The 23,821-nt window shown below is 43.3% G+C and overlaps 1 protein-coding gene across 1 annotated transcript in view; it reads left to right on the top strand.

Moving 5' to 3' along the window:
* LOC138513804 (zinc finger protein 692-like) overlaps positions 1-23,821 on the top strand; it is a 529,021-nt gene that overhangs the window by 253,618 nt on the left and 251,582 nt on the right. Inside the window, exon 8 of the mRNA XM_069628903.1 lies at positions 19,698-19,776. Within this exon, the coding sequence (XP_069485004.1) occupies positions 19,698-19,776 (79 nt within the window). The remainder of the gene's footprint in view (positions 1-19,697; positions 19,777-23,821) is intronic.

Genomic DNA, 23,821 nt, shown 5'->3' with positions numbered 1-23,821 from the left:
GTGACATCCTAGAGGGCCCTTCGCTCATCTGAATGATCAGTGGTCCGGCCCTGCTTTCATCTCCATGCGCCACACATCCACTCTTCCGCTTGACACCTCACCCCTGCAGCGAGAGGACCAGTCCTGCATTGTCGAACAGATCCAGGAATGTAAATAAGTCTGGCGCAATGGACAAATTCGCTAAGGCGACCCCAAGGCTGGAGGCAGCCCAAACACCCGGCGAGCAGTCGGATGATGCCATCCCTGCTGAAGCATCCACATCGGAGTTAACTGTAATGATGGAGTCCATGGCCAGGAATTTCGCGTCCTTCCATGAGAAATTGGATGACATTAATGCAAATGTTGCATCCCTCAAAGCCAAACTGGACCATCATGGCTCGAGAATCACTGAGGCTGAAACCAGGATAGGTGCCAACGAGGACAGCATAGCCACGCTACAGGACACAGTGACCACACTGGCACGGGATATGAAGTCAGTCAAAGCCAAGTGTGATGATCTCGAATCTAGATCTCGAAGAAATAATATACGTATTATTGGTGTCCCCGAAAATGTGCTTAAGGGCCGGCTCGAACTGGTGATCGAAGATCTTCTAAAGGAACTTTTGGGCAATCCCAACCTATCCCCTTTCTTTACTGTCGAGAGAGCTCATAGAGCACTTGCACCACGCCCCAAACCGGGAGATTTCCTGCGGCCCATCATCGCGAAAATTCTAAGCTTCAGAGACCGAGATCGGATCCTCCGGCTGGCGCGAGAGAAGGGTGAGATCAGACTGGAATCTCAGGTGATCAGGATATGCCCAGATTTTTCTGCTGGAGTGCAACAGGAGCGCCGTCAATTCCTGGGGGTCAAACAATTGCTCAGAGAAAGGAATATTCCCTATGCCATACTGTTCCCGGCACGATTGAAGTTTACGTTCAACAACAAACTTTATTTTTTCACGGTACCTGCAGAGGCAGTAAAATTCATAGAAGCGCACATCCCCTTACATGCCCCCGCGGATGACCAAATGGACAATGACTGAGCTCCTCTCTCCCCTCGTACTTTGAATCCATTACTCACGTGGTGACCGGACATCATTTTTTTTCACTGGCACTCAACCTGCGGCTGGGCTCAGCTACGCAATGCACCTTGCTTCCCTAATCCTGTTGTTTACACTGCATGAATCCCTTGGGGTGCTGGCTGCTGTGCTCATGCTGCATCGGCCTATTCTTCGAGTATCCCTGTAATTCACTAATGGCTAGGCTGCACTACCTTGCGCTTCAGTTCTCCTGGTGCGCTATTTACTTGCGTACTGAGAGTCTGTCCGAGTATTGGCCTCATTCCCACATGGCTTTGTTGCCTTAATTGTCCGCTTCATGGCCTTGGCTATGATGCGCATGTCGCTTACCTCATCTGGAACACATACTGTTGTATCTGCGCAATGCTGAATTGTTTACCCTGTTCATCTCTCTGTTCATCTGTGTTTAAACTCCATTGCTCTAATTCCATATTCAGATCCTTGCATCCAACCTAGAAATGCAGGAACTTACACTACATGACCGCAGACACTGCTCATTTTGTAACGGAACCATTGGGTTCCATGCGTGCTGGTGCACGGCAATGGCGCCTCCCATTGCGATGGCACTGATCTTTGATACACCGTTGTTAAGGGTTAGCCCCAGTTGGGCTTTCGTACAAGCTGGGCCAAGTTGGGGGCGGCCCAGCTTAGTTCTGTTCAGGGAGGTTGATGATTACACTGCTACTTTCGGGCTAGTGGTGAGGGAGGTGGGTGGGAATGGGGTGTTACTAAAAATTGGCACACAAGGTTGCACGACACACGCATTGTATGGCCACAAGCTTATCCTCAACTCCAATGCTTGGAGCTCATACTATCGCTGGATCTGGGACGTTCACTAAACACACATTATGGGATTAGATTTCTGTTACTGAAATGTCCATCAGCATAATGTCCTGGAACGTCCGGGGAATAAGCAATCATACCAAGGCCCGCAAGATTATGGCCCGCGCTAATAGGCATAGCTGTAAGATACTATTTCTACAGGAAACACACTCTCAAGGTTATATGTCAAGGACAATGGGCAGCATGGGGCCCCGCTAGATACTTCACTTCCTACTCCACCCAATACAGGGGCATCCTCAAGATGATTCATAAATCTATTAAATTTGTGCTGCACAAAAGCTACATAGACCCTGAAGGTCGCTATGTTATATTACACTGTATGCTGGTCAATAGGGAATATCTACTTGTTAATACCTACTGCCCCAATGTTGACTCCCCCTTTGACACCGTCACAACCATATTGTTGGGCTACGTTTGAGTTCAGGTTATATGGGGGGGAGACCTGAATCTTATCCTGGACACTGTCCTGGACAGAACAGGTACTGCTTCCCGAGCCCTGTCCAGTGCTTCACGCAGGTTACATGGCCACATGAAGGCACTCAATATCTGTGATGTCTGGAGAGTTCTACACCCCCAGCAGCGAGAGTATACATACCACTCGTCTGTACATGACAGCTCATCCAGGATAGACTTGTTCTTGGTGTCAAGCGAGGTCATGGGCAGGGTGGAGGAATCTCGGATCTTACCCCGCACATTGTCAGACCATTCTCCAATGACATTAGCTGTGGGGCTGGGAATACCTACTCCGACATTCAGCACCTGGCGCTTTAAATCTGAGGCCCGCAAAGATATTGGGCCTCATTTACACGGTAGGCGGTAAGGGCACCGGTAAACCCTTACCGCCTTACTACGAGTGCCCTTTGCGGGACCCGACCTTAACGGCTGGTTTTACCAGCCATTAAAGTAGGGTGCCGCAAAGGGACCTTGGTGCTAATTACGGTACCACAATTTGCGGTACCGTAATTAGCGCCTTCCCCATTATGCCCTTTGGGGGCAAAAATGGGAATGGGGAAGTGCCTTGATGAATGGGGAATTACCTCCCCCGCTCACCTTGGAGTAGGGCGGTAATTCTGCCATCCACCAAGGCGGACACGGTAAAATACCGGCGGAAACCTACCGCCTACCGTGTAATGAGGCCCATTGTGTTCAAGGCTGAAATACTGGATGACATTGAATGTTTTTTTGAGTACAATTTCCTCCAGAACACGTCGGCTGCGGTTAGGTGGGACACTTTCAAGGTGTTTATCAGGGGAATGTCTATCTACTCGCCCAAATTAGCGATGAACTCCAGTCGTACAATACACTTGCTGCCAATGAGGTCCGGTACTTCAGCCGCCCACAGACCGCCAGGAAATACGGTGAGGGTGATAGTCCGGGGAAAACGTTGGCGGCACTTGTGAGAGGAGAGTATGGCCGTACCCAGATTGCTTCTATCAAAACCGAGCACGGCGAAGCACAGTGGGCGGACCAACAAATCCTAAATATTTTCACCGAGTTCTACAAATCCCTTTACTCCCAGCCTGCTGAGCACACTGAACAACACATGCGTGAGTTTCTTGACCAAATCCCCACCACAAAAATCTCCCCCTCTACACGGGACCAGCTTGACTCCCCAATAACATTAGACGAAATCGTAACGGCCATCTCAGATCTGCCCAAAGGTAAAGCGCCGTGCCCTGACGGGTTTACCACCGTATTCTACCAGGAACACATCGCTACCTTAGCCCCCAGATTGCTTGAGGTGTAGGACGAATCACTCCGGGTCTCTATCCTTCCCCCCTCCATGCGCGAGGCCGTCATTACGGTTCTGCTCAAGCCTGGTAAACCCGATGACGAATGTGGGTCATATAGACCTCTCTCCCTCATGAACCTTGACACGAAAATCTTCGCTAAAATCATAGCGAACCGTTTCCTGCCTATTATGACATATTTAGTCAATGAGGATCAGGCAGGTTTCGTCCCGGGAAGATCAACCTCCCACAATATTAGAAGACTGTTCGACGTGATGTCCTGTATAGACCAGGATGCCCAGGCCGTGGCGGTCATGCTAGATGCTCAGAAGGCCTTCGATATGGTCTCCTGGAGGTATATTTGGTTGGTTCTGGAGGCAATGGGCGTCGGCCCAAGCATTCATTAAACTCCTATACACCTCACCTGTGGCGCGAGTAAGAGCTAATTCATTGACATCTGATCTCTTCACACTCTTCGGGGTACTCGACAAGGATGCCCCTTCCCCCTGATCCTTTTTGCCCTAGCAATAGAGCCGATGGCGGATTATGTTCGTGCATGCCACGCCCGCAAGAGAATTAGACTGAAAGATAACCCCGAAATCATATCCCTGTATGCGGACGGCGTACATACATTAGAGACGGCTGCCCATCTTGACCCTATACTGAGAGACATCACTCGCATCGGCACTCACTCCGGATTCACAATTAACTACAAAATCTGAGATGTTCCCGCTTACTAGATCTACCGAACAACCCGCCACTAAATATCCTCTTCGCTGGTCCCCGGACGGTGTCCGATATCTGGGCGTTCGGATATTCCTCACCAAATCCACCTTGCTTGCTTATAACTACTCCTTGGTCGCACAAATAGTCGAGACTAAAATCTCACGGTGGCGTACTCTTCCATTATCCATGGCTGGCCGGCTGTCCCTCATTAAAATGATACTACTCCCCAAGCTCCTTTACACTTTCAGTAATGTACCCGTATGGCCTGGGAGGGAATACTTTGTCAAACTACATACACTATGTGCACAGTTCCTATGGCACTCTGGCGCGGTCCTCAAGAAGTGGACCGACATGGCGCTTCCATACAAACAAGAGGGACTCACGGCTCTGGATCTATCAGATTACTGGACTGCGGCCCAAGCCCAACATGCCACTCATTGGTACCCTAGCTCCCCGGTGCGTCCGCATGTTAAATTGGAGCGTTTGGCAACTGCTGGCACTAATATAATGTCCCTTTTACTGCATCAACATTATGCACCTGACTCTCCTATTGATCCCATTGCCACAACCCTTCATGCCTGGTCACGCCTGCTAAACCCGACAGCTGAATCCTCCCCATACTACAAATGGCTCCTGGTGTGGGCCTTCCCCGGTCTGGAACCCACGCATGATACCGCTCTGGCCCACTATTGGGGGGCGCTGGGATACCAGGCATTATCTGACTTCTACCCCAAAGGCAGGTTCATCGACCCCCAAACTTAGAAACAAGGGCACACCGGATCCGCTCTAGAGACCCTCCAATATTATCAACTCCGGGCCGCATTCCATACTAAATGGCAATCCTTTCCAGATGAGCCCCCAGATAATCCAGCTATCGCATACATTTATAACTCTGGCGGCACCCGGGGCGTCATCTCCTCATTGTATAAGATCATACAGGACACTACCTCGATACAAGCCCCTAAGGCGTGCGATGAATGGGCAACTGAGATGGGCCTAGAAATAACCAACGAGGTCTGGGGGGAGATGTGCCAGCACACTAAGACGGTCTCCCCTAATTTCCGTTACCGCGCCATGCAATACAAGCTCCTAAACAGGCTATACTATACTCCACATAGGACCTCGAAGTTCAATCACTCCACACTGCACCCCTGCCCCCACTGCAGGGCGGAAGAAGCTGATCACTTACATATGTTCTGGGCCTGCAATAAATTGTTTGAATTCTGGAACAGCGTTTTAGAAACACTCACTACAATTACGGAAACTGTGGTTGACCCCGATCCTTTAGCAGTTCTGTTTGGTGCCTGGAGAACGGATGACACCAGACATCTTGCTAAATTCTTGAACATAAGTTGCATGATAGCTAAAAAATGCATACTCCAGAATTGGAAAAGCTCTTCCCCACCGGCCCATCAGAAATGGTTGTGCTTGCTCACATGGTCGCGAAACTGTGAGAAGGAATATCTGGCCATGCTTGCGGCTCAATCTCGTCCCAAGAACATATGGGCTGAATTCAACACGTATCTTAACAATCAAGGTGAGGGTTCACCTGGGTCTGGCGTGTCCCCTGACCCGTCGGGACCTACTCATACACCATAAACTTTGGTATTCTCTCCTCTCATGTGACGATCTGTTGATATTGTTGTGATTAATGTACTATGATTACTGTACTGCCACAGAACGTTTCTTGTTACATTCAATGGTTACTATGATGTATGTGCTTACTGCAAACCTCTGCCACCAAAAATAAAAGTAAAAAAAAAAAAACAATATAGGGTTGAACAAGGACAACACAAACAATATAACAGTCAACACAACAGTGTTTCGGCCGGAAGGTGAGCTGGGATGAGCTCTGATGGTGTGGCCTTCATCAGGACGAGATATTCCAAAGCGGGAAGTATCTTGTGAAGTCTGTTGAGATAAACAGACGGTGTTATAGGAGTGGGCACATTCGTGGGTATCTAGCACAGGTAGAGGTATCAATACATGAAGGACCGGCGCTTAACGGAACTTGGGAGCGCAGTGGCTCAGGGAGTAGCAGTGTCAGGAGTACACTGGAGGATTTTCAAGGTCCTAGAAGTGGCCGTTCCTGTGGAAGTAGGAAGGACATGGAGGCTGTGATAAGCCATAAAGAGTGGGGGAGCAACTAAGGGTTAAAAAAGGGGTAAGAGCAAAGCTTACCTTAAGGAGGCCTGATACAGCGCAAATTATGGGTGGAACAGGCTTGCATGATGAATACGCAAAGTCAACCGCAAGCGCGAGGGGCTGCGGAAAAAAGGACACACAGGGCTCAGATTGCGGGCCTCGGAGTATAAAGAAGTGTCATGGTGCACGTGAGGGCTGGTGAGGCGTGCAGGTCACAGATGGCCACGGATGAGGTATGGTGGGTAAAATCACGAGTGGGTAACATAACATGTGTGTCCCACGAGGTAGTAGGTCTGAGCATGACTTATAAATGGACAGAAGTGCAAATCGTTGTGTGACGTGGTGTCAAAAACGTCCGTGATGCTAAAAAGGGAGTAATTTCAACCTTAAAAACCCAGGCGGCAGATTAGCGGGATTGCCAGTGGCAAATGCACTGTCTGCCAATTCACAGAGACTACCAAAATATTCCAACATAATGACATTAATTGGACTCTGCAGGACCATACCAATTGCAATACGAAACAGGTCATATATGTTATAATTTGCCCTTGTGGACTAATTTACGTGGGCAAAACCATGAGACCAGTCAAGACCAGGATCTGCGAGCACCGCTCGTGCATAAAAAACAAAGTACCTGATAAACCCCTTGTAGATCATTTTGTCAAGAAAAATCACACCAATATGGACCTCAAATGGGTGGTAATACAGAAAGTTACTGCCACCATCAGAGGGGGAGATGTCGACAGAATCTTAACCCGTTTAGAACAGAAATGGGTGCACAAATTAAATTCTGTCCGGTCAGGTTTATACATCTGCGTAGAGTGGAAACACTTCCTGTTATTGAGACAATGCATCTACTCCTAATTGACCTCATGTGGCATCGCTGGACTTTGTAAACGCCACCCTATTTGGTTAATATGTGACTTTTCCTGTGTCACTGCTAAACATAACCACCATCAAAAATGGGGCATTTCCTGTAAATATGTATCATGATATGTGTCACCAAAACATGTTGTTATGCTCACATCATCCATTCCATTTCTTTATCCCTCTTTATCAGCTCTGGACACCATTACCGCCACACCCTTGACGCGACCAATCAGCATCCTAGCCTGGCAGTGAGGCGTCCTCCGCTCGCCTGCCTGTACATGGATAACCTACCTGAGCCACTCATCTTTTCATGCGTATGCGTACACACCAGTATGCTCCCCCATGGCTGAGTGTGTTTTTTACTTTGCCTTTGGAACCAACCGCCATTTCCGGTCAGGCACCCTCACGGGCACCCCGGCCTCGCGCACCTCATCATGGCCGCTCACCCCATTTAATCAGTCAGCTCCCCAGCTCACTCCGTGCGCAGACAGGGACCGCGACCGCTGCCAGCTTGCTCTGCAGCGCTCATCTTTCTTTCAACCCTAGGTGAGTACACGCGCATGCAACCACTGCAGCTATGTGATCCCTTGCACCTATTTCTCGGCTGCATGTCACACTCAAGAACGGGAGCCTAGCCTCCATTTTAGACCTTCTTCACCCCAGCATGACATCCTGCACTGGCAATCCCGCTAATCCGCCGCCTGGGTTTTTAAGGTTGTAATTACTCCCTTTTTAGCATCACAGACATATTTGACACCGCAAACACAACGATTCACACTTCTGTCCATTTATAAGTCATGCTCAGACCTACTTCCTCGTGGGACACACATGTTATGTTACCCACTCGTGATTTTATCCGCCACACCTCATCCGTGGCCATCTGTGACCTGCACGCCTCACCAGCCCTCACGTGCACCATGACAGTTATTATACTCCGAGGCCTGCAATCTGAGCCCCGTGTGTCCTTTTTTCCACAGCCCCTCACGCTTGCGGTTGACTTTGCGTATTCATCACGCCAGCCTGTTCCACCCATAATTTGCGCGGTAACAGGCCTCCTTAAGGTAAGCTTTGCTCTTACCCCTTTTTTAACCCATAGTTGCTCCCCCACTCTTTATGGTTTATCACAGCCTCCATGTCCTTCCTACTTCCACAGGAACGGCCACTTCTAGGACCTTGAAAATCCTCCAGTGTACTCCTGACATTGCTACTCCCTGAGCCACTGCGCTCCCAAGTTCCAGTAAGCACCGGTCCTTCATGTATTGATACCTCTACCTGTGCTAGATACCCACAAATGTGCCCACTCCTACAACACCTTGTCTGTTTATCTCAACAGACTTCACAAGATACTTCCCGCTTTGGAATTGTTGTGTTGACTGTTATATTGTCTGCGTTGTCCTTGTTCAACCCTACACTATTTTGATGTATATGTGCTTATTATTATATGTGCTTATTATTACATGCTGTTGTGTTGACTGTTATATTGTCTGCGTTGTCCTTGTTCAACCCTACATTATTTTGATGTATATGTGCTTATTATTACATGCTACCACCTCACTAAATCCACTGGTCTCCTTCCCAAGGACCCCTTAGTGGATGTGTAAGCATTGGAAACACGCTACAAATATTTGAAATTTGTCACTTACAAACTGGTTACTATACCTGAAAAATGTGGAAATATTGTTGTTTCTTGTGTAACTCCTAGTTAAGTGTATCTACAAACACGTAAACTGCAGTTTTATTAAAAATCTGACTGCAGTATTCAGAATTGTCCTGATACATTTTTGTCAGAATTCATTTACAGTAACGTGTACACACTTACCAAGGATTAACCCCCATAGGTGTGTGTTCAACCTTCGTTCATCAGCCAGGTATCCCATGACCTTGCTCATTTTTGCTCTTTAATACGTGACTATCCACCTGGGTAGAGCAAGGCATCAACCAGGTGCCCTTTTTGATAAACATGAAATGGAGCAACTACATTTCAGAGGCAAGGTGAGGCCTGTGCTGGCTGTCAATAAGGGCTAGAATCCAGTTTCGGCTCGTATTGATGACACAAAAATTCTGATTGGAACTCATGCCCGCCTACTTAAGGGATCGACTGGTGAGGAAACATAATGCGAGAGCTCTAAAATCTAACAACTTCAATCTACTAGAGACTCCTCGATGCAACTCTAATAAAGCTCTAATGGGCTCTTTTGTTAATACTGCCCCTGGGGGTTGGAATGCTCTTCCTGCCGATCTCAGAGACATAGAATCCACTGAATCATTCAAGAAGAAAGTTAAAACACTTCTTTTCTGTTAACTTCGCCCTCTTTGGGATCTGGTTCTATTGACTAATGTTTCTCGGAACTGACCTGAATGCATTGTTTTCACTGTAGGACTAGTGTCGTTTTTTGTGTGTGTATCTATCTGTGCCTGTAAGCTTTCGGGTCATTGGTGTGCAATACAAATGTACAATACAATACTAGTTAACAATGAGAGAGAAAAATGGAAAATATACTTCTTATTTCTTGCTCTATCCACTTTTAGATAGGCGGCACACTTGCACCGACTAGGGATAGAGTTGTAGATAAGGCAAGGAGAGATAGAACCTTCTCTATCCTTTTTGCCTTCTCTCCTAAATAGTTTCCTAGATTTATAGCAAAAATATTTTCAGTACCCAGGTACAATTCCACATAAACTAATGTGTTCCTTTAAGAGACAAGACAGAAAACATTCCAGCTTTGTCTGCCCTCTTCTCTCCCTCTGAGACATTTGAAAACCTTTAGGAGCATTATATATGCTCATCTGAACGATTAATCATTGGGGTTTGTAGCCCCTTTTTTCTTTCGTTTTACAAAATATTGCTAAGGCACAACCCTTGCAGAATCACTGTTAAACCACTATACCCCTCCTTCGTTTGTTTGGACTGGTTTAGGCCAGTTATTGGCCCTAAGAAGGCTATTACACTTTCTGTGTGGGTGGGCCTGGGTCTTTCGAGGTTTTTGGTATTAATCTGATTGGCTGGCTGCCAAAGCCTTTGTTGCTTTTTTTATTTTTTATTTTTATTTTTTTTATTTGTTTATGGTTCATTAAAACCTTTACAAAATATGGTTCGATTAACATTTCCATAATACAAAAAAAAAACAGAGTACATGATTTACAGTTTCAATGAAGTTTTACAGATATTACATAATTATATGCTGTCAATATTAATCGACATGTACGATATCCACTGAAGACTAAAAGTAAAAAAAATCCTAAAGAATAAAAACAATTATATCAAGTGAGTTCATTCAAAAAGAAGTGTTGTATAAAACAAAGTATTACAAACATAGAGTTCACTTTCTTTGAATCAAAAATTAGAATACAAATAATGATAACAGTTAAATAGAAAATGATACGATACGTTCATCTCATGAATTTAAAAGGATTACGGAGCATAAATTAAAAGCTCCTTTTCGATATGGTTCAGCAATATGACCAATGCAAATATTAGGGGACGATGATTGCCCAACATCATCCTATCCCAGAGTACGATCAGATATTCCTCGTAATTGATGTTGACAAATTTGATCAATAAGTTCGTACTCATCGTTTTAAAATGAGAACATTCTTAATACAAGGTGTTTGAGGGTTTCAGTCGTAACATTTCAAGGGAAAAATCGGAATTTTAACTCATCACTCAGGTTGTCGGCACGGTTCCAATGGAAGGTTCTTTCCCTTGTATGGTAATGATTTAATTTGAATCTCATATATTGCGTTAGGAAAACACTGCAAGGACAAACCTCTAAATAGTTGCTTCGAGGGAGACGTTTCCTTGTGTATTTAGCATATTCACTATAAGAAGAATCGTTTTTTAGGTCTGAGATTGTATTGATCCAGTCTTGTTTAAATAATTTCTTTTTAACATCGGCTGGTCTAATCCGTAGATCAGATTTGTTTATGTCCAATGTAGCCATTGTTCTTATTATATATTGCTGATATAATTTCATAGAGCGTGGGCAATTGAATAGTAACATGTCTTGGAAATCCGAATACAACACATTTTTTGGAGGTTCGATCATTTTGGTGTATTTAAAAAGATCACACCACTTTTTACGACACGAGAGAGAAATCAAGTGGCAAATAAAACAGTTCGGAATTGACAAGGAAAGGTGTAAAGCAGATTTCAAAAAGCATCCCTGTATTCTGTCCAAGATGTTATTCATATTACAAAGGCATATATCTAGAGTGTAAAGAAGGACACTTTCAACCTTGAGGCTCAGGAAGTCAAGTACAGGTATTAATGAAAATGTACAGTATTTGACATGAATAATCTTAGCTTGTGACAATAGAGGTCTGGCTTTCATATTTAGTTTTTCAGACCACATTTTGATTGAAGAGTTGTTAGTGATACCGAAGATAAGTAGTTTCATTAAGAAGTGGAATAGGTGTATCCACAACGCTCCATCTATAAGACGTAGATTTTTTTTCTTGTTTAATGGCATAATGCAGGTTGTGGTAGCATTGGGACTCAAGTTATGTGCTTTAGCAAATTGCAGGCCCACTGGTGTTCGGTCAAACAAAATATCATCGTCGGCAAAGGCCAACCATTGAATGCGCATTGAACCCAGTTTTATTGCAAATAGGTTTTTGTCGTGCCATGATTTAGCCAAGTCCCTCAAATAGAGGTTGAATAAACAGGCTGCGAGGTTGCATCCTTGTTTCAGGCCCATTTGGGTGGTTATCAGGATTATCAATAGATTAATATCAGGGGGATCCCCATTTCTTCCAACTTGGTCCAGAGCAGATTCCTAATTGCACTGTCGAATGCTGCTGAGAGGTCTATAAAGGCCATGAATATCGGACAGGAGTCCTTGTATCTTGATTCTGCTATTATGTGTGACATCACGGTGGCATTCAAGGAAGTACTCATTTGTTTTCAAAAGCCAGTTTGGAATCTCGAGTATAGGCTATGTTGTGTAGTATGTTTTTCAAGATCGCACAGAATTAGGATAGCAAAAACCTTTGCTTCTGTACCCATAAGGGATATAGGACGATAGTTGGCAGGATTCAGGTGATCACCCTTTTTGAAAATGGGGATAATGATGGATGGTTACCCAAGAAACGGGAATGTTGCCAGATGTTAAGATACGATCAAATTTTGCTTTCAAAATGCTAGCCCATAGAGTTGGATCTGTTTTAAGGATACACGGTTGAATTGTCTGGGCCGTTCCATCTAGAAAATGTACGTTTTTTAATTGCCCCTTCTATATCGGTGTGCGACCACTTTAGTGAGTCGAGTGTTTTTAGATGGGATAGGGGATATGAGAATTTCTTGAAGCAATGGGGAATTGCATATTTAGCTGTTATGTATTCGGTCCACGTCTTAATGTCGATGATGTTCCGTGTTTTTGTTTCAACCTGCTTTGTTTGTTTTAGGACTTTCCAAATAGCTCTTGAATCATAATTACAGATAGATTGTATAAGTCTGCAATTGAGTTTATTTAAATTGAGCGATCGTGCAGCCTTGAGTATATTCTTGTACTTTTGCAGTATCTTTTTACAGGCATACTGATAAATTAAGGCACTATAACGCATGTTTTTCAATTGCCTTAAATATCTCGTTTCAAGAGTTTACAATCGGGATCGAATAAGTAGGTAAAGTTCTTGGTGGATACAGAATGTTTTAAGGCGATTTCTCTAATGGTGTTGGTCACAAGCTCAGATATAAACGATTCCCTCTTAAATATGGAACAAAGGTCATTGTCGCAGATCTTAAAATGTATGTTCGATTCAGAGGAAACTCAGGTGGCAAGTTCCTTACAAAGGCCACGATTCCAACACAGGGAAGTTTTAGCACAATGTATTTCCAATAATTTTAATATCGGCATGTTATTGAGATGGGAGTGATCAATATGGATACTAAGCGTCAAAGGTGCATGGTTGCTCAGATTAATTTCATGAATATCGACACTAACTACCAGGTGAATAAGATCACGTGAGAGGCAGAAGTAATCGATCAGTGATTTATGTGCCGCACGCCTCCACGAGTATTGTGGTCCCTGTGGGTTACACTCTAAAGAAAACATACCCCAATGGTCAAGATATTCAATCCATCGCTTCCCGTGCTTTAAAATTCATTAGAAATTGACAAACGAGTACTACATAATTAATTGAAATCGCCCCCTCCAATTATTTCAAAGTCGGACATTTGAGCGAAAATTAAATCAAAGCATTGATCAATTTCATCAAACATTGTGTCGATCGATATTTTCAATGGGTTCCAATACAAGTTTACCAAAAGTACAGTTTTATGTTTAGAATCATGCAATGAGAGAGCTACAACCAAGATGTTAAGTGATTTCCAGATCATGTCAGATTCGCATTGCATATTGTTGTTGATAGCAATAGCCAGGCCTCCAAACGGTCTGCCTGAATTTTCCCTAATAGCATATGAACAATGGGTGGAGAAACCTTCAAGTAGTAGTTCTTTCAATTGCATGCTCTCTTGAATGAGCAGAATGTTGGGAAAATCAGGGGGAGGTGTTATGGATAGCCACCTTTGGAGATTGTTGAAGCCAAATGAGTTCCAAGTAGTGATTCTGACTACAGTTTGGATGGGTTGCTAATATGATGAATCAGGCTTTTTAGTGTTCAAGATGGTTCTTAGTAATCGCTCAACCCATGTAATTTCTTTGTTTTTACCGACTATTGCCAATAGGTTGGAAATGCATTGTTGCTCGTCACTGCCAGTAGTATTTCCCTCATGAATTTGGCACGGTATGTTGGTAGTATCCACTATGGAATGTTGTAGGAATTCCTGGGCCTTTGCTTCGTCTCCAAAGGTGTGCAGCACAAACCCCAGATCTCGGAATTCATGCCTATAAACCCAATTGAATATCAAGATGATAACTGAAGGGAGATAACTTATCATCCGATAATTATTGTGCCTGGCTAGCAATAGTCTTGTCAAGTCGTTTGAGGTAAGAATACAGAGCTGAGGGATATTAGACATTATGTTGTAAAAGTTAGCTCGGTTTAGTCACTTTCCCCTCCAGCCCAATGATGTTAATTTCGGTCGTGTTAGATTTGGATTTAATAGCAGCAGCGTTATTTCTTTTTGATTGATCGTTTATTAGGTTAGGAATCTGGTTATCAGAAACATTGCTGACATTATAATTCATCGGTGCCTCAGTTGCATTTAGATTACTAGATGTAGGCTTTCCTAAATAGACTGTCGTTGAATTGACTTTGTCGTGAGGGTAAAGGTTTGCCAAAGATGTTAAGTAACTTATTATAGAGGCTTCATTGAGTAAAGCGCCATGAGTAATCAGCCCTTCATCTAGCGCTTTACGGAGCGTACTAATAATTTGTCCACAAGATGTGCTGTTTGTTGGATTATTGTGTGTGCTGGTTACTATCTGAGTTGAATTGTCAACATAAGTGTTGGGAGTAGGTTTGACCGCAGTCATCGATAGTACTGTAGGAAAACGCAGGGTTTGTGTTGCGTCAATTTGGTTAAGTGAATTACCAGAACTGAAGTCATTCGATGTCCCAGCAGACCGTCTGATGTCTTCATTTGTAACTGAAAGTAATCTGCGCTTGCTGGAGCCATTTATGATGATGAATTTTTGTTGTTCAGATTCTAAATGATCTTTTACATGTGCATTAGCACCTTCACAAACTACAGCGTAGGATCTGTTTTTCGATTACTTTCCTAGGAATTTCAGTTGATAATAGTTCTGGAGTGCTCCGTTCCGCAATTGTGAGAACAGTAGTTGAATCTGTAGATGTACATTTTCTACCTTCACTAGGAAAGTAGTTCTTTAAATTCTTTTGATTAACATCATGATGTATATTTATGGTACTAGGGTCAGACTGGCATACCTGAGGTTGATTAAGACAGTTGGAGCGTCGGGGTGGACGAACTTTCTGAATACATGGTTTTTGCGCTCCATCTTGAGCCTCAACTATACTCATATTAGGCAGCAACGCTGCTTGACTTTCAGCAGATAGCAGATAGCTTCTGAACGTTAATTCGCTCTTCATCATTGCTATCATTTATATTTGACTTATTGTTGGCTGGCCCCTTTTTGTTTGCAATTCCCTGATGGAGTTGGTGGGCTGGTAGGAGCAAGCCCCTGTGAACGAAGGACCTTAGAGGGGAAACACTGTTCTTGAGCTCAGTCCTGCCGAATTTTTGGAAGTTGAGCAGGTCTGCTTACCTACTGGACATATGTAACACTGAAAAACTGTTGTAGTTGATTTGGAGACCCAGTCTGGCCATACTGTTGGTACTGGTGTCTCTTGCCTGTGTTCCAGGTTTGCATTTTCGAGTGTTGGGCGTCTTTCCCGGGTCTTCATCATCCTGCTGCTCATCCTCCTAATCTACTTTGGTCAGACCTTTCATCCTGGGATCATGGCCATTTTACCACAGTTTATCGCATTTTACCACCAGTGTCTCCCTCTTTGGTTTTGGAAGCTGCTGCTGGGTGTATTGTAAGTTTGTTGTGACTCTAAATCTGCTTGTCTGCCCCGTCCCCTATTGCCACCACTGTATTCCTGCTACAGGGGCCATTTCTGCTGGTGTGCTATCAGCGTTTGCCTGCTGAGCTCCTAGTGTCTGTTCTGTGCAGGTTCCTCCATCCTACTCGGCCATCTCCGTTGCTGATTCCACTTCTAGAAGGCAGATCCCACTGCTATGAATGATGATTGTTGTTCTTATGGACCGTTGTGGTCGTCGTTAGCTCAGGGTGCAAGTCCTAGGTGACGGAAATCTTCATTTTGTCCCTTAAAAATAAGTGTTTACTTACCATGTTGTTCTGTACAGTGTTTTCAGTACCACAACACTGCAAGTGCTTACCACTGGGCCCTGAGTTGGCTGGTTATTCAGGACACTTACCCTCAGGATTTCCTATTCTCTTTGGGGTCTGAAAGTCCCCTTCAATCGCATTTCCACATTGGTTTACATCGGGGGTTGAATCATGCTCTGCTTTTCTGCTCCTGGGGATGCTGAGTCTCAAACCCTCCACGGGATCACTTCTGTGTCTCCACTGGTGCCCCTTGGTGCCAGCTGCATTCTTCTGGGTACCTCTGGAAGGAACTGGGACTTGGCTTTTCAACCTAACCACAGCTCAGCCCACAGACCTTGTCCTGTTGCTTCCTATGGGGTACTTTCTTCAACTCTAGAACTTTTGCAAGTGTCACTGGAAAGTACCTACTTGGACTGTGGTATTTTCGCTAGGGTCCCTTTAGGGTCCCTAGAGTTTTTCACCAAGCCCTGGATTTTAGAGATTTTCTCTGATTAACTAGATATTTCTTTGTATCTGTATATTACACTCCTGCATAGAGAATGCAGTTTCCGTCGTGTGTAATGTGCCCTTCTTTGGTAGCCCTCCTGACTATATTGTGCATTGTGAGCTGCCGTTTACCACATCTAAGTGTGTTATATGCTTTTGTATTATGCAGAATATAATAGGAAACATGGCTAAGTTGTCCGTGGTGCCCTTGGATCTAGACTGGTAATTTTTACTGCCTGTATATTGTCTAGGGGTCTTTTATTAACTTATGTGTAATGTCTGCCACCAGACAAGGAACTTACATTTTAGGGGCAAAGGCGAGTTAGGCCTTAACTGGTCATTTACAGTGTTGTAATTACACTTTGCTCTGTGTAATCCAAGTACACATTTTTCTCATTGTAAATGTTTTGTGTGGCCTTAGAACTAAAGGGTACATATTTTCAGTATATCAGTGTCAGTATATAATATGATAGGTTAGGTTATTTTTAACACGCTTAATAACCAGAGGTTTCTAAGCACGGACCCGGGGATCGTACCTGTGGTACTTCTTGTCGTCTTGCTTCCAAGGCAAGCACGTTACCCCTGAGCTATCCTCCCGAGAGTATACCAGTGTGTATTATTTTGTGCAGTATTTTGGTATTGATTGTAATTCCCTGCTAGCCTGCCTCCCTCCCGAAGGTAAGCCTGACTGCTCTACCACAGCTTCCATTAGAGAGCCTGGTCTTTCCTTCTGCTTGACACGCTGTTCTACAATTAGGTTAGATGATTACACAGTACTAGCTAGAGGGCTATGTAGAAATCTCATAAACATTTGTACATATAGTTACAGGTTTTAGATAATTGCCTCGTAGAAGGCTTACCCACCAATCCATCTTCTGTAACTTTTGGATTGAGTCCCTACCTGTGCTGAGAATCTGAATCATGTCTTTTTACAGCAATGTTTATGATGAGTCTGGTGTTCTGTGAGATGCATGCATGTGTTGTTTGATGTCTTTGTCCTGCTGATCCTCGATGCATGCTGTTGGGATGATGGTGACTCTGAGAAAGATATGAGATGTGTGAATGTTCTTTGAATGTCAGACTAATTGAATTGTAGTGGATCGATACTTGGTCTGGGCGCTATTCACCCGGCCTATTCAGTTATTACATTTGCCAGTTATAAATCATCCAGCTGCGGGAGTCTCACAAACTGTGAACTCTCCACATAAGATTCATCCTGCAATGAAAATAATTAGAAAATTGTTGCAAGACTATCACCGCGCTTGAAACTAATATTCCTCATTCATGTTACTCTATTTAGTGACAAGTCATCCAATTATTCAATTCCAGGCAATAAAGTCCACTCATTGAAATCAAGGTGATGTTTTCTTTATATTGTTGTCATGCAGTACAACAATGATATAGCCGACATGTATTTCGACCCATGCAGTAATTATCATTTATTTGGCTGTGTTTCAATATGCTTCTCATCGATATGAATAGCCTTGAGGACGACCGCATGGGTCGAAACGTGTGTCGGCTATATCATTGTTGTACTGCATGACAACAATATAAAGAAAACATCACCTTGATTTCAATGAGTGGACTTTATTTCCTGGAATTGAATAATTGGATGACTTGTTCTTTGAATGTCATTTGGTTTTGAGCTGTATATGACTGAGGCTGATCAGTGGCTGAGTTCTCTACAATGTAAGTAACTGGAGCACATTATTTTATGTACATGGTCACTCGCCTTGTAGAGAACCCACCTCTCATTCCCCAGTCGTACAGAGCTCAGGGCCTACTGACACTCAAAGAACATTCACGCATCATCATTCATGCAACATTCCCTGCACTGTCTTTCATTCAGGGTGCACCATTATTCTATCAGCGTGCATTGAGGACCAGCAGGAAAAAGCAGAAAAAAAACATTTTAATGGTTTGAAGAGACTCTTCCCACAAGTCAGAGAACCACATCCTTAATAGGATTCATTCAGTACTCAAGACTGTGGTGCATATACGATTTGAACCTGTGCCTTCCCCAGATATCTAGTATGTATTGAAAACCACTTTTTGATAGATATGACCTTTCTGTAAGGCTCAATTTTTAACTGTTAACCAATCATGTCAACCAAGAGATCGATTTATATACTTTTTCTCCCAAATCCGAGTTGAGTTGGGAGTATCTTCTGCATCTGGAAGTAAGCATAACTCTTAAATTCTATTTGGAAAAGACTGTGTGCTTCAGATATTCAGAACACCTTGACTTTTGGAGAACAAAGGCAACAAAATCAATTGCTGTTTGCTGAATCGTTATGTGCAATGGACTAAGGAAGGATTCCAGCCCTAGACGGTTGCATACACATTTCCTTTTTAGAGCGAAGACAGAATTTGTGTTTTTTCAAAGGCATGCATCTTTAAAGGACATTTGCAACACAGCTACTGGGGCATTGTCGTATATAGGTTCATACAATTTTTCTATCCTCTCATTAAAGTGGTGCTTTGTATCGTTTAAAGGGGGCAGGACGTATCAGTCAGTCCAATTTATGCACCAAAATGACTACGGTGCTCCTAGTCTATAGTGCCTATTCCCCCATATAGCCCACTTCCACACTTCTAAAAAGTTCCCAAATATATAGCACTCATAAAATGACTGGGGAATAGGCTGGAGGTGCTGTTGCAGAACAGATACCTGCTCCTGCATAATCTTTCTTCCATTGTAAATGCTGCTTTGCAACATTCTCCTGCCCTCTACTCGTCCAAGGAACGATGGTCCAGAAGTATAGTGGAAAAGGGACTATGAACTAGAAGCACAGTAGTCCCTATTGCGAGTTACCTTTACTGTACTGTACGAGAAATTAAAAAGTAGCTGGTGGGCCTTACTGCAACTTATGTTTTTAAAATATGAATGAATGTTTATGTGAAGTCATCAAAATTAGTTATCTTAGCAGGAGTTAAACAGTAGAGTGATTCTAAATTCAACTTTCTGGTATATATCAAGTGTATGTGTAAGGCAGACTTGAGAAATCTTGATTAATCTCGCCATTAACATGATATTAAAGTGCTAATTTATGTTTGTGCAGGAAGACTGCGAAAGTGGAAATTATCCAGTGTGACTACGAAGGATGTGACAAAATCTTCTCCAATCGTCAATATCTCAATGTCAGTATCCAATCTCAATGGAGCATATGGGCAGAGGGCTGCGGGGAGGCATGGGCAATGTTTGGGAATAATACCGGATGTTGCAGGACTTCAGAACACACTTTCAATTGGGCATATGCTATGCAAAGGAGGAAAGACTAATGCAGTCACATTGGAGAAGACCTGCAGTAAGCCCTTGCATTTACCTTCACTTTGTTATACAAATGCTTGCATGTTTTCTCTCTAGTGGGATAGATGTCACTTGATGGGATACATATTTATTGGTGTTGCTCCTGTGATATAGAGTTCCCCAATTAATTGCCCCACACTTGCTGGTTCTTCAGTTTATATTCCAGGAGAATAGTTGCTGGAGTACGTTACTGAGATGGGTAAAAATCCAAGCAGTGTCCCCAGTATTATAGCTGTCCTTATGTACTTAATTTAAGCACCATGTGTTATGTTCTAAAGATGCCTGGGAGGGGAAAATTCCTTCACGGTACCTTTTGGAAAGAGACCCTATACTTTTTTTTTTTTTCCTGACAGCCTAACCTCCATTATACCCTGAATGAGTCCTAACATGAGGTCTCAGATGTGGCTCCATGGAAGTGCCACTGAATGACTCTTGGCTCCTCAGGACTGGGGTTTACCAAATGCGTCTTGTCCCTGTGCGAATCTTCTTGCATGTAGCTTGGACTCATTTGGTTGGTGGCAGATATTACTTTTGGGATGCCTAGAGGGCGCCTCAGTGTAAGAAAGCCAGTATGAATTTTGCAACTTTACCTTGCTCCCTTTTGTGGAAAAGAAAAACAAACGGAGCCATATATGTTCCGGGGCTGATGCAGGGGAGCAGACACCAGATATGGCTGGATTTGTGAATGTCATCAGATATTCCTTAGTGGAATCCACTCTTAAGTGCCTGTGAAGTAGCCTTGGTATGTTTGTATGTGGAAACAACCAGTAATGAGGTGGCCACAGAAAGTTTGAATAGATTCACTTCCCCGATTCAAAACTGAGTTTGTACTTGCCTACCAATATTTTTTTCTTATTTTGGCTAACAGTGGAACAATGTCCAAAGCACAAAAAGAATTCCAAATGGAAGGAGATTGTGAAGAAGTCGTGGTGGGCCGGCTTGCTTAGACCAATCCGAGAGCAAAGCTCTGTGGATACCAGACTTCTCAAGATACCTGAGGGAACTGGCGGGTTGATCCTCCCTTCTTCTGACCAGCCTGACACTACTTAGTTGAAAACCTCATAGGGCCCCTGCTTCCTGCAAAGCCTCTCATCTCTGTATGGGTCAGTCACAAAGAGGTGGGCGCACCTGAAATAAGGTGTATTGTTACAGATATAAAGAACTCTCTAGGTTTCATTGTGACTCAGACGAGTCCTCTACTTAATTGAACTGTAACTGCTATGTACCGACTGCATCTACCTGGTACTAGAATCATTCCAAGTGTAAACAGCACAGTTGCACTGTATTCTAGCTACAGAAGTTCACCTTTCCTCTGGTTATGCACCTCCTCTAGCAGCCTGCTGTTGCCGTACTTGCTGGTAGCATACCTTGTTCCCACCGGACCAATTGCTGAAGAATTGAGACTGCCACTGATTAACTTTGACTCTTCAAGCTTACGTTTGTCAGCTAGCATTTTGCCTATTGCAAACACTGGCATGTACGATAAATCCCTATTCATAACATTGGGGTGGTACTACAGCTTTCAGCACTGTATTTTGCTCAACTAATCTGGATGACCTCTCCCTTTCATTTCTTTGAGAGATTGACCTCCATTTGAGCAGATCAAATTTGAAGATACCCCCCAGATACTTAATTCTAATGTTCCATCTGTGGTGTCCACTTCTGTTTGGACATTTGTGGTGACCCTATCTGGCAGGGTTATGACCTCTGAAAACATAGACTCTACATTATTTTTTTTTAAATTTATTTGTTTAGTTGATAAAATCAACCTTTCAAATTTTTCAAGTACAGACAATGTAATACAAAACAGTATGTTTAGAATGTATAAAATCATCTTCCATAGTATCTTTTTACATGAATATAGAGCAAGAAATGGCAACATATAAATGGCAACATATAAACATATAAATCCATTGCGAGTCATTTCACCTCTGCAATTACTTCATTGAGAAACCATGTACATTAATAATGAGAGCTAGTATTGTACGACAGAATACAATATTACTGCGAGTCAGGAAAAATGGCATCCAAAAATTGTACAGTGGTTATCCTTACTGATAGAGAAGTAGTTGTAAAGATACATTGCCACATCTTTTCCTGGATATACACATTCTGACTCTCAAAAAAGTTTTTTAAACACTTTTTGCGGATAATAGATAATTGTGGGGGCAATGGATTAGACAATGTTCCAATGTTTCTCTTTGAGCGGGAACTTTGCAAAATCGACATTGATTTTCAGCCTTTGGAATTTGCTTCCTACGCGCCAAAACATCTAGAGTTGGCCAGAGGTTCAGGCGTAGGCGAAGACATTTTCTGTCGAAGCTTTGAACAAGGAGCTTTGGTCAAATAGTCAGCCATGACTCTGAGGCGTTTATGACCAAATAGGCTGAGATCAAAGTGTTTATATTTTACGCATTGGTTTTGTGTCAAACACCAGTCATGTTGCTGTATTTTCAATTTTGCTTGGGTTTCATTAAACAAAAGCAAATCTAGATCAACAGAAGCATCAGATAAGGCATTCATGGTAAAGTCACACCACTTACGAGAGAATATTTGCTTCGTCATGAGTAAATGTGTTGCCACCTTACCCAGAATGTCTAGACGTTCCAAAGATAGCAAACATTTGCGAAAAAAAGCGCAATATTTCCAGATGACAAAAGAAACCATTGACAAAGATCCTAATTCAAAAGAAATTAGGGGTAGAGGAGTATACATAGGTAGGCGTAGAACTTGCTTCCTAAAGAAAGATTCAAGTTTATCCCACCAAGCTGCAGGTTTAGGAGCAGTAGCTTCAGACCCATAGGTTAAAATTGGAAGAACCTTCTGGCAATAAAACGTTTGCACATGTTTAATAGTAAACTTCCCAAATATGCCCATGAGTACTCTTGCTTGGGCAACTAAAGAATGCAATTTGCCAGCAAGTTCCAATTCAACCTTGGGGCTCGAGCAGGTGTCTACAACTAGTGTTCCCAGATATTTATAGCTGGACACCCGTTCAAGTGGAACATTGTGCAGTCTCCACCTGAAGGATTTAATTTTGCAACCCGAGCGCCATTTACATACCATTGTTTGAGTTTTGTTGATGTTGTTCTTTAGATGATTTAAATCTACATAAGACTCAAGGGCATCTAAAGGTTTCTGTAATCCAGTATGGGTTTTCGAGATGAGAATGAAATCATCTGCGTAGAAAAGATATGGGATTTTGTGAGCGCCTAGGCTAGGCGGTTCACTCAAAATTTTACTAAGATTTATACCCAGGTCATGTATAAACAAATTGAAGATGCCAAGATGTACCCTTGCTTCAGCCCTCTATATGTGTGAAATTTGGAGGTCAGGTCTATTCTAACCTGCATAGTAGCATTACTATGTAGTAATGTTATCAAAGCTAGCAGGGATGGTGGACAATTAAACTTAACTAATTTATTATAAAGAAGGGTGCAATCAATGGAGTCGAAAGCGACCTTGAAATCAACAAAAGCTAGAAACAGCGTCTGTTTATGAGCCGCATGGTTCGATAGGCGCATATGTAGTGTTACAATATTAGGTATGGTACCTAAACCCGCCACAAAACCTGACTAATAAGGGTCATTGAGCTTAGCCTGTGCAATCCACTGATGTAAATCTCTCAGGATTAAACAAGAGAACATTTTTCCTGGAGCGTCCAGTAGTGCTATTGGTCTATAACTGGATGGAGCGGTCCTGTCCCCTTTTTTAAAAATGGGGACAATTATAGAGTGAGTCCAAGTAGGTGGAGGATTTTGGGTCATGATGATGAGACTAAAAATTTTGAACAGGATGCGACCCCAGATTTTAGGATGGGTTTTTAGCATATTATTCGAAAGTCCATCCAGACCACGAGCACCGGATCGACTAGCC

The sequence above is a fragment of the Ambystoma mexicanum genome, chromosome 12 (assembly GCF_040938575.1).
Source record: "Ambystoma mexicanum isolate Mex_15411 chromosome 12, UKY_AmexF1_1, whole genome shotgun sequence".
Classification (NCBI taxonomy): domain Eukaryota; kingdom Metazoa; phylum Chordata; class Amphibia; order Caudata; family Ambystomatidae; genus Ambystoma; species Ambystoma mexicanum.
Note: the sequence above shows the minus strand (reverse complement) of the source record. Positions and strands in the feature narration are given on the sequence as shown.